This window comes from Gordionus sp. m RMFG-2023, chromosome 4 (assembly GCF_954871325.1).
Source record: "Gordionus sp. m RMFG-2023 chromosome 4, tfGorSpeb1-WG-v2, whole genome shotgun sequence".
Lineage (NCBI taxonomy): Eukaryota > Metazoa > Nematomorpha > Gordioida > Chordodea > Parachordodidae > Gordionus > Gordionus sp. m RMFG-2023.
This window is the reverse complement of record NC_088778.1, coordinates 5,249,294-5,261,836: the sequence shown is the minus strand read 5'-3', so window position 1 is coordinate 5,261,836 and position 12,543 is coordinate 5,249,294. Positions and strand designations below refer to the sequence as shown.

The following is a 12,543-nucleotide window of genomic DNA, read 5'->3' as shown; positions in this document are numbered from 1 at the left end:
TTAATATCTCATATTATATTTAATGCACTCTATTATTTTAATACATATCTTGTAGTTCTATATGAATATTTATAAAAAAAATATACGCATATTTTTTAAAATTAAATTTTTCTTTCTTTCTTTATTCCTTCCTTCCTTCTTTCCTTCCTTCTTTCCTTCCTTCTTTCCTTCCTTCTTTCCTTCCTTCCTTCTTTCCTTCCTTCCTTCCTTCCTTCCTTCCTTCCTTCCTTCCTTCCTTCCTTCCTTCCTTCCTTCCTTCCTTCCTTCCTTCCTTCCTTCCTTCCTTCCTTCCTTCCTTCCTTCCTTCCTTCCTTCCTTCCTTCCTTCCTTCCTTCCTTCCTTCCTTCCTTCCTTCCTTCCTTCCTTCCTTCCTTCCTTCCTTCCTTCCTTCCTTCCTTCCTTCCTTCCTTCCTTCCTAAGCTTCTTGAATAAGTTTACCTCAATTCCAAATCGTATATAAGTAAATCTTTGATTATGAAAAGATTTTCAATATTATGATCTACAAATATTTGCTCTAAATGTAAGGTAGAAAAAAAATCTTTGAATATTTCAAACTTTGCAAAATGAACATTTTGAGGATTGTTTAAAAAACAAATCTGAAGGATTATTATTATAATTAGCTCCTTTATATATAATATAATTAATAAATTCCCCTTTTTTATAATATAGTTTAATCGGATATTGTTGAAGAATCACTGCGGGAAACATAATTTATTTCAGAGTTAAATTATTTCTTTAAATTAACTCCAATTATATTTTCACCAATATGTCAAACAATGAACAAACTTAAAAAATTACCATTTTATTCTCTCATCGATTACGACATGAATATGTTTTAATCAAGATGTATTAATGATCAGTTTAATGATAGCGCATGATAATTATTAATTTTTTCATATAGTGATTTATTAAATAGCTAGAATTGGTTCTGATAAAGACGTTTGCCTTCAGATCTTAAGGTCGCAGGTTTGAATACACTTGGATAATTTTATTGGAGAAAATTAATGATATTTCCGTAAAAAAATTTTCCATCAAAATATAGGATAGTTCATATTAAAGGAAATCAATGGAAATATAATTAGTATATGTTAGATAATCCTACGATACCTTTTTATTCCAATTTATTCTTCTAAAACGTAGCATAATATTAAAATATTAATTATTTTTTATATTATATTTTTGTAAAGCTATTTGCAATGCCAAAAAACTTAATACTAAATTTCTTTATTCAAATTTAATCCATAAAATTAGAGTTTCAAAAATATTATTTTGAATATATTAAATTATCATTTTTAGTATTAAATTATTTCAATTTATTTGATAAATTATTATTTTTTGTGAAAAGCTATTACTTTTATTTTCCAAGATATATATAGAAATTTTATTATTATAAAGATATATAGTTTTTTATTTTTAATAGTTGGAAATTATTGCTTAATTGTTATAATACGATAAAAGATAAATTCTACCTGTTCGTTGCTTCACTATTTACTTTACCCAGATGAAATTGATATATCAAAAGGCATTATTTATCCAGCAATTTTTTTTACTGACTCTATATTAGGGCTATGTTATTAGGTAGCATCATTATATTTAAAAATGAAAATTATTTTGTTAGCATACATTCATAAATTTATATTGAAGCGAGGATGAATATTAGTTTAAGAAAAACTTTATTAGAAAAGAAAGGTGTATCCTTCCATTTATCACAAGCAACATTAATTGAATATTTATCTGAGCATTATTACCTTGAAAATAATAATAACATCTTGGATTATGTTAGCTGGAAAAAGAAATTTCCAAGTGATCTACAAAATTATACTGATAATTTTTTTAAACAAACACAATTTGATATTATTTCTACCCATAAAATTTCTACTATACAAAACAAATTTGACAAAGAATCTTATTCACAGGTTATCTATCTTTACTATTTTTTATAAATTATATTTTTAGTCTCTTAATACATCTTGCAAAATTGAATGGCAGGATGAAACAGATAATCAACTACAACCTCTTAATATTAAAAATAATTTTGATTTAAAAAATGAAAATTTTTCTTATGCTTTAGAAAACCAATCCTTTGCAAATCATCAAAATCAAGAAGAAGTAAATCCACCTAAACTTTTTCTAAATTAATAAATTTCCATAATATAATAATTTTAAATATTAAAAAAAAAAGATATTAGATCTAAATGAAAGGGTATTAAGATTGAAACAAAAAGGACTATGGTCATCTTCTCTATTACCCAAAATAGCAGAAATTCATTTTGACCACTCAACCCAAAATTCTCTAAATAAAGAAATGTGTTGGATGCATCATGATTTTGAACAAGAAAAGATTTGGAAAAAATTACTATTAGACAAAGTATTTATAAACACAAATTTAAATAATTATGTGTATAACTAATATATATATAAGATATCTAAGCAATTGATTTCACTATTTCCATCATATTCCTTATTTCAATCATTCACATGCAACAAATATTCATTTTATCACTGTCAAAACATTGCTATGATAATAAATAATTTTTGGAAGGAAATAAAATCATTGGTAAATTATTAATTTGAAATATGATACATAAAAAGTTTTCTAGTTGTTACAAATGGGAGATGTTAATTCAGTCAAGGTAACAACATTTTTTTTTAATCAGCATAACTTTTTTTGATTATTAGTTAAAACCTATTCATAATTATTGCATTCATTATGCCAACACATACTTAAATGACACAAAGAAACTCAAAGTTTGTTATAATAATGTTAATTTAGATAATAAATTATATATTGTAGGAAATTAACAAATACTCAGAAATTATAAATGAATTACCGCTCACAATTTCAAGAGATGACCCAGAATTAAGGGTAACATTTAAAATCCTCCATAAATATTAGAGCCCTGCATAGACCAGTCAAAGTCTAATCCTAGTTGGATAGAGATTTTCCTATACTTGGTCAGATTCTGACCTTAACTTTAAATTTTATTTTGGACCTGACAAAATTTTAAATTATTTTATGTTTAACATTTTTATGAATATTATTATCAAGAATGACCATATTTATATAATTTTGATCTTGTTTAGTGGTTCATGACTTGTACAGAGTTTTCAAAGCTCGGAGTCACACTCCACCTAATCATTTTTGCAACTTTTTTTAATCTGATTTAGCATATATTTTAAGCATAAATAAACACGTTTTTATACATCATTTTTTTTAAATTAAAAATTATATTATACATTTGAACATCAGATAAAAATTCCTACATGATTAATTTTCTTTATAATTTTAAATTAACAATAAAATCTTAAAATATCAGTTAAAGTCACTAAATTAGAATTTATTTAATATGTTGTCAGCCTATAATTGGAGTACTCCACTTTCGCAAATGTTTAAAATGAGAAAATCAACATTAAAGTTTAAAATCAAATATAGGAAAAGCTTATTGATCAATTTTGACAGAGCTATTTTGGAAAAAATTAACATTTTTTAATCTAGTTTATTTATATATATATATATATATATATTGGGAATAAATAAGTTATAATCCACCACTTGCAACTCAAAAATTTTGAAAATGTCGAATGGAACACTCCAATTCTATACCGACGATATATTGAGAAATTTTTTTTTACCCTTGGCTATGAAGGGTTGAATCCTTTTCTTGTTGCAAAAACAAAAATCTTGTATTTAAGCATTCTTTTAAGAAAATTCAACTTTTTTTAAAATAAAACATTTAACAAGTCACAAATAAATTGAATTTTCGTTCATTTTATTTTACATTTTTATTATTAAGAAATTGTGTAAAATTTAAAAAAAAAATGATTTTAAATTTAAAAATCGGATTTTACTGGAAATCTCCTACATGTTTAGCAATTCTTAGAAAAAGTTTATCAGTCAACTTTTGAACTTATAATATAAAATTTCTCATTAGTTTTTCCTTAGATTTTGTTTACGCAAATTATAAATAACCCTAAAATTAAGGGCAAAATTGCTTGAAATGTGCATGGGTAGGTAGATATTCTAAATATGCTGGAATACATTTTCGGTTAAAATATTTAAAATTTAAAACTCGTGCTCAATAAATGATTTAAATCGCATAAATAACGGAATATATTTGACGCTAAATCTTAAAATAACAAAAAATATATCAGATCTTCCAATGTTTTAAACGGTAAATATCGGCCCTTAATCCGGATAATTAATATCGTCACCTAAAAAAGAATGCTAACATCTTTATTTAGAGATAAAAACTTACCCAAGTTTATTTAAATACTGAGATTCATAGAGGGGGGGGTGATCGGTATCGGTTACCTTCAATTTTAACCGATATCCGAAATAATAATTATTCCTTTTTTAAAGGGCCTATTAGAGCCAGGGATGGGAACCCGATCCCAAACCCTGACCCCGGATCCTCGATATTTCGCTGAACCCAAACTCGAATCCTTTTTAAAAATTTAGGGTTCGGTCCAAGTTTTTTTTATTTTTAATTTTATTTATTTATTTTAAATTATATGTTAAAAATAATATAATATAAAAAACATGTAATTTACGATAAAAGATTTCCTATTTAAAATTGTTTTTTTATTCAAAAATAGTATTAATTTAAAAAAAATTTTTTTTTTGATCATTTTTTTCATGGAATTATTTTTGTTATGTTTAAAAGTCGACCATTTTTTCGTAAAAATTTTTAAATTTTACCCAGCAAAGCAGATTTTATAAGTTTTTTTGATAAATGATGATAATATATAAATAATATCTATTATACCTTGTTTGTGGATTATTATAATTGATAGTAAGACAAAGAGAAGCACGAAATCACGAATATATTATAATTATGATGATAAATTATTTTTATGGCAATACTAAATAAAATAAAATTTTTTAAAAAAAAATGTTTGTTTCTGTTATTTTAACAAATTTTAATAAGTCATTATTTTTCTGGTCTTCGAACTTGAACCTGGTTTTTTAGAAGGAGGGTTCACATCCTTGATTAGAGCCAGGAATTTATAAATTTTTGAAAACAGATAGGGAAGGAGAGCAGAAAAGTTCAAATAATTTACACTCCATCCAATGATGTGTATATACTGCTGGATTGGAAAAATGCATTTATGTCCTTACAGAGTAGTCAATTGTAGAGCCATTTTGTGGTTTACACGTCGATTAAAATGGCATTGATGATAAATAAGACAATTAGTCACATGATCAATGGATCGGCAATCTGGAAATATATACAAATACATTATTGGCTCTATCATATTTTTAATTATTTTTTAACAATATTTCGGAATTAAATATTATTAATGAAAAATAAATTACAGCTAAGAACTTCGTTTAAAATTCAATTAGCAAATATCAAATATGGTTTTAATATTTAAAAAAAAAAATTTTTTTTAGTGGAAAATAAAGATTTGCAAAAAGAGGGGGAAAAAAATTTAATACATATACTCCCCATATTTGTTAGTAAATTATATATAAAGCCAGAGAAGGGTGCATTCACAATACCGATATATGAAAATACCATTGTAGTGTCGCTGTCGCTCAAGTTTTAAAGATGGCTAACCCAATAGTTTATCCAAAAAAAAATATTACGCAAACCTAAGAGATTTTGCTCCTAGATGGCAGAAAGGTTTGGACATCTTCTAGTAACGAAATCTCAAGGCTTGCCTAATATTATTTTTGGCTAAATCTTTAAATTTAAAATTTGATAAAGCGAACCGTTTTAACAACATTGCATTACTAAAAGGTGTAACGGGAACACCCTGACGCAGGAGGCCCAAAACAACTATATAGTTTTTTTCAAATGCAAAGACGATTTTCTTATTTTCTTCTAGAATGGGCCAAGATTTATACGGTGCGGTGCTACAAACCCTAGCTCATATCCACGTTTTACATTTAGTAGGATCAGGCAAGTTCGCCCTAAGGATCATCTGTTAAATTTCAATTTGTTTCAGCAGACCAGGATTTGAACTACCTTTTAGTTTTTTTCTTCTTCTGAGATTCATCACAAATCTTCAAATCTTATTAGCCTGCTAGGTTTTGCCCTTCATTCATTTATTTTTTAAAACCAGAGAGAGGATAGATTTATTTATTTAATTATTTTGCCATGCAAGGTAATTTTTTTACCCTATTTACTTATCACAAGTAAATTGACTTCCAGAGACAAACAATATGCCCCCCCCCCTTCTTTCGAACTATTATGAATTATATAAGACGCTCGAGGAAAATGAGAAAGTTTGCTTTTTTCTTTCTTTTTTTATCTCTAGAAAAGAGGATTTAGAATATCATTGGGAAAAAATGATATTTTGTTGAGATCCGATGTGGAAATTTTAAAATGGATGTTTGATCTAACCGGACTAAAACAGATTCGTTTAGGATTCAAAAATTATTCAAATTATTTTTTTTTTCACCTCAGTGATTTCTTGAATAAGAAAAAAAATTTACAAAAAATGCTTAAAAATTTTTAAAACATTTTATTATTTTTTAAGCTGCTTTCAAAATTAAAAAATTTTTTGAAATTCTTTTACGTGGACATATCAAAAAAAATTTTTTGAATTAATAACAAAAAATTAATTTTAATAATATTTAAAAGTGAGTTTTTTTGTAATTATCTATATTTACTTTATATATATTTCAAATCAGAAACCTTCATGGGCCTAAATTTTTTGATTGAACCCGGCCCAGGGTCGCTGCAAAAAAATATATATATTTGTATATTTTATATTAAAAAAAAAGATATAAATTTAAAATAGAAAAGTTTAATGAATTTAAAATTATTTTTTTTTTGGGCAAAATTTAATTTTAAAATTTAATTTACAACCCCCCCCCCCCTACCATCAAATAATAACATTGTTTATATTATATCTATGTTTAAATATATTTCGATGATTCGGTTATTAACCCTACTTTGTTCTTTTACTCCCTAAAATGTATATTATTAATTTATTATAAAAATTAAAGGTTGGAAGTGAGCCTAATTTTTTTTTCTTAACTCGCCGACCTATACCCTCGTGTTGGCTTAAAAAAATCAAGCAATGCAAAATATTTATTCACGCCTGAAATATTCACAATCACAACAGCCTTTTTTAGAATTTGTATCTGTATTCCTTTCGATACTTTTTAAAAGTGTTGTTAAAAGTCTGCCACTTTAGTTACATTTACATTCAGATATTTTCTTTATAAATCAAATGAATATAAAGACGTAGTATTTTTTACTTTTTTTTATTGAATCAGTTTATTAATTGCTATAAAGACATAATACGTCATTCCGTGTGGATTTAAAATATTTTTTCCTGATTTGCTAATCACGTTTGTAATGTAGCTTAAAATGAATGAACATGAAAATGGACATCATGATTCTCGGGTTTATTATATTATCCTAAGCTATAAGAATATAAAACAAAATATTTTAGTGGGGTTAATGAAATACTGTTTGTATTAATATGCTATTATCCTTTATTATTGTGATATTTTTTTAAAAAAAAACTCACTTCAATAATTAAAGAAATCAATTACGTCCATCAACAGTATCGAAGATTTTCAAACGTACCCCACAGAAGCAGACGATTCGTTCGAAGATACTTATTCGCTACAAACATTTTCAGCGGAACAAATAATAAGTCATCTAATCATGTCCGATAAAATCAATTTCAATGCCAAAGCCAATATCGATTTAAAAACACCCCTAGGTTTTTTTTTAATTTAAAAAAAAAATTTCATTTTGATCGCACCACTTAGATCTTGTTTTGCTATTTTAACGCCAGCTTTTGAGGTAACTCTTCGTATATAGTAAGCTCGATATCGCTCAAGCGATGCGTTATTTATCGTTAATCGACAGTATAACTATCTTGTATAAACCCCCCCGCCTTCGAATATCGCGATTCTCTTTTAATTAATTATGTTCTTTCCGCTATCCGTTTTCAATTTTCTTACAAATTGCTTTAAGATTCACGGACCGTTTGATAAAATTTTAATTACACGTTACCTTGCATTCGCCATTAAACTCGAATTCGCGGCGTGGTTACATTCATTTCTGAATACTGTGTCGCGAATTCGCGCTAACTTTGAAAACAGGGTAACGCGGTTCGAGCTATATCATTTTTTTTACTAATCGGCGTTGAACAAACTTGCTAAAAAATAAACTCGGGATGACATCCCTGTGCCTAAATCTTGATTTCATATCTCAATCATTTAGTGTTTCGAACAACTTAATGTCGCTCCACTTTGCGTAAATAATTTTTTTTTATTTTGAAGGGTTCTACCAACTTCATGCTTACCTCACTGGACCCCTATTCTCAATCGAATATGTATCAAATAATTTACTATTTGCATTCACTTTTAAAAGAATTGAATACGAATTAATTGTGATTCGACTAATATTCTTTTTTGAATAGGCCTATCGTACACTAACCCATTTTTTTTTGCAAAGTGAAATATTTATTCTCGCAGCATTCCATTTTATCCACCAAGTTTTTATTTTGAATTAATGATTACGACTTAAAGAAATATTGGACGCATTTTTGGAGGACGAAATTGAAAACCGAACTCGAATCAACGACACGTTGCTGATTCACTCGAATTATTTTGATTCCCCTCCTTGCTCCCTATTTTTCGATAGCGAAAAAGAAATGGAATATTTGGATAACCTTCCATCGCTTCAAATTGTCAAGCTCGATAACGCTTACGCCGATAATTATTACAACAGAAATAATTACTCCGCCGTGATGGCTAACAATAGCCCGCTAATCTCGAATACATCGTTAACGCCGATCTCTATGCTATCCGCCAACCTCAGTAATCAATCGTCTTCTTTAGGAGCTTCCCCCAAAATCAATGTGTTTTCTTATCAAACTCTCGTCCCCTATTTTTCGCCCGTCGCTTCCCACAATAAGATGACGAAAAATGCGCTTAAATTTCACAATAATCAAGTCGAAAGGGAAACCTTTAATTCCAGCAACACCATTTCCGGTTCTTCTTCTGCCCTTAATTCTCAGGTTACACCGGTCAGTGGCAACGCGAGCGCGAATAGTTTTAATAGCTCTGCTAGTAGTAATAATTGGTTGATCCACGAATCTTGGAGCCTCATCAATGTGAGATTCATTGTCATACACTTATTATTTAGTCCTACATCCATAGTTTTTTTTATTTTTCCGTTAGCTCTAACCTATTTTTTGATAGCTAACAAAGTTACATCAAAAGATAGATTAAACCTAACCAAAAAAATAAACAACCTCTTTGAACAATAGTAATATTTTCTTCTTCTTTTTTTTACCCGTTTATTTTTCGATATCATCAATTTTTTTACTCTGACACATTTTTAAGGGTATAAAATACCTGCAAGGTTTTAGTCTCAACATAATCATATCGACCCCAGCTCATTCCCCTAATTGGGATTTTTCCTCCGAATTCGTGAATTCCGTTTCTTGCAATTACAAATCGGCCAAGGAGTGCAGGACCCATTACGAAAACGTTGTGTTGGTAAGAGAGAGAAGTTTTCAAATGAGCAATAGCAGCGGCAGTAATAGTAATATGAGCGATTTTACGGGAAGTTCGCAACTTAGTCAAAGCGTGAAGCGACAAAAAGTCAGCAAACAACATCATGCCAATAAAGTTTATTTTTGATTTTTCCGTTTCTTATCCTATACATTAAACATTAGAAATATTGCGATTTCGATATCTCATTATTTTTGCGAGGGAATATTTTATTTTATACAAATAAGAAATTAATCTTCCTTAAATTTTTATTATTATCTTTTAGCAAGAGAGTAATACTATCAATACTTACAAGGCCTTCACGCAGGATAAATACAATTCCTACCGAAGATACATAACCGAGAAATTTGACAACGTTCTCAAGCACAAAATTCCGTCTCATCAACTATTTCCAAATAAGGTAGAAAGTTCAAAATCGGCTGATGCAAATGGATTCCAGTTTACTAATGCTAATAGTAGTAATAATTTATGGATGCATACTCTGTACAACTATGGGATCAATTACAATGTACCTTTAGATCCCCTGACCTTGATCAAGGCTAAAATGGATAGAATCAACAGGGAAAAAAAGCATCTACAGATACAAGTATTTGTGTTTTTTTTGCTTCAATAAACTCGACTTATTAAAGAGGATGGAAATGATTTGAATTAGAGTTTAGCATATTTTTATACTGCGCATTAGAACCCCACAAATTCTATTTTTAAACCCTGCCTAATTATAAAAAAAAATATTTAAGTTTCTTGCCAAATTTAATTTGAAATAAACTAAACCGCATTTAGCAAAATTAAACACACTTAAATGACTATGTCCTAACTCCGGAGAAATTCTATCTCACTTTTATTAAGACCTTTGTTTGGGATATATTTTGTTACCTAAAATTTATCTTGTAAAATTATTTATTAAATATTAATTCATTTAAAAAGAACAAAAGTATCATATCCGAGCTCTCCATGATTCCCCCAGCTCAGCAAAAGGGCAACAAATTTAACCTCCACCAAAGTGCATCCGTCGATTGTGGAGTGACTACAGTAGATAATCACGCTCCTTACCCCGAAAACAAATACATATACAAGATTTTATCCAATAATAATAATAATACCTGCTCATCTTTAAATTCTTTCTCGACCGATACTATTACTCCCAACGACATTAATTTTTCTAACATAAACAAGGCCCGCGACTATTTATTTGTCCAACAAGGTCACAATATAGTATCTCACTCCCCGCAAGATTCCGCGTCTAACAACGAGAATAGTAACCTAAAGAGTCTAAGTAATTTCGGTAGCTTGGATAACTCGCTGCTTTTATCCCAACACACTAAAACTACTCCTCTTTCTCTCTTTAATAGACTTCAATCCGACCCTACTTCGAACCCTCTGTCATATCCTATTACCACCGGTATTGGCCCCAAAAGGCGCAATAACGTTAATAACAGAGCTAAACAAAACCCTAATAATAATATCAGACCATCATCTCAAGCTAGATTACCGTCAAACATTCCTTCACCTTACTATCTTCAATCATCATTCCCATCGGCTAATGATGAAATTACCCTCTTAGACAGCGGATTAAATACTCAAAAATATTTTACCACCTTAGACCCTGGCGAAGAAGCAAATAAGCTAGATGGTAACCCCTTGTCTTCTCTACCTTCTTCTATCTCATCACTTTATCAAAGAAACGCCCCTTTTAAATCCGGCTCAATCAATTTCCTTAGCCAAGATGAATTGGCAAAGATAGCGATCGGAGACCTTCAGGGAACTAATATCGTGAATGCCACCAAATCTGGAAACTCATCTATGAGGGGAGGCGGCTTGCAAAGCACTATACTCCAATCACATCAAATGAATCAATTGTCTAATAAGACAAAATTAGTAACGTGCCCTAACACGAGTTACCCCAGTAACAATAATACTAACCTGAATATCAATCTAAATAACAACGTTCTAAGTATCAACCAACAAGCAGCTATAAAAAATTCTCTAGGATTTTTTAACCTCATACAAATCAATAATAATAATACCAACGTTAGCAACAGCTGTGTTAATCAAAATTACACGGATAACGTTAGCTCTTACGTGGTTAATAACACAAACTTTACTACGAATAACGCTAATCAAACATCTACCAATTTTACTATAAATTCGCCTCAACAACCCCACCCTAATAATATCATTCTCCTGGGTGGGGATTTGAATCCTTCCTTCAATACCCATTTTCCGAATCAAAAAATATATATAACGTTGAAATCTATGCCGAGCATCATCAGTAATACAGATTTGGCTTCTAACATAAATATAATTCCGAAATGTTTTTCACAGAATATTACAGAAACGCTATGATACATCCATTTATAGCTCCCTTTTTACTATGAATATTATTAAATGAATCGAAATAACACGATATTCAATTATTTATTTAGACATGATATTTAAAGATATTTTAGTTAATAAATCAAGTAATTATTTATAGTTACACCTACGAGTAATTTTTATTAGATAAATAAGAGAAAGGTTTGAACAGTGAAAATTCATGGCTATAAATCAATTATTTCCCTATTTTATTGTGTATAATATCATTTAGGGTTGTGAAAAATCACGATTTTTTGATAAAAATTTTAAAATCTATTTTAAAAATATTAAATTACGATTTTTTAATATTTAAATCATATTTTATTAATGAGGTAATAATTTTTAAAACTCTACCCTTAAAGGAGAATATGGGGCAAAGTTACATATGGAATTTATTGTATAAACCATTGTTAAATTAGCAATATTAAAATTTAAATGTTAATAATGCTCGATTATTTCAATATTTTATAATAAACTAGAATCTGAATTGATCGTAATCAACATTTTAGGTAAAATTTGATCAATAAATCTTCAAAAAAGAAGATTTTTTTTTCAAACAATTTATATCTATAAAACGGCAGAAATAGTTATATAAATTCTTCATATCTCATTAAAATTTTAACAATAATGATTGCCACATGGGTTTATTATACCAAGGAAAAAATATGAAGGATTCACATCACATCACAACATACAAAATT

The 12,543-nt window shown here is 28.6% G+C and overlaps 1 protein-coding gene across 1 annotated transcript; it reads left to right on the top strand.

Annotated features, from left to right (window-relative positions):
- Positions 1 to 1,649: 1,649 nt before the first annotated feature.
- Positions 1,650 to 11,886, top strand: LOC135928543 (putative uncharacterized protein DDB_G0282133). Its single transcript, XM_065464999.1, has 12 exons — positions 1,650 to 1,916; positions 1,957 to 2,109; positions 2,183 to 2,368; positions 2,423 to 2,557; positions 2,601 to 2,633; positions 2,680 to 2,748; positions 2,795 to 2,866; positions 7,503 to 7,686; positions 8,501 to 9,087; positions 9,320 to 9,607; positions 9,756 to 10,076; positions 10,415 to 11,886. Exons 1-12 carry the CDS (start codon positions 1,650 to 1,652, stop codon positions 11,831 to 11,833), a joined length of 3,714 nt encoding a protein of 1,237 aa, XP_065321071.1. The 3' UTR covers positions 11,834 to 11,886.
- Positions 11,887 to 12,543: the final 657 nt, after the last annotated feature.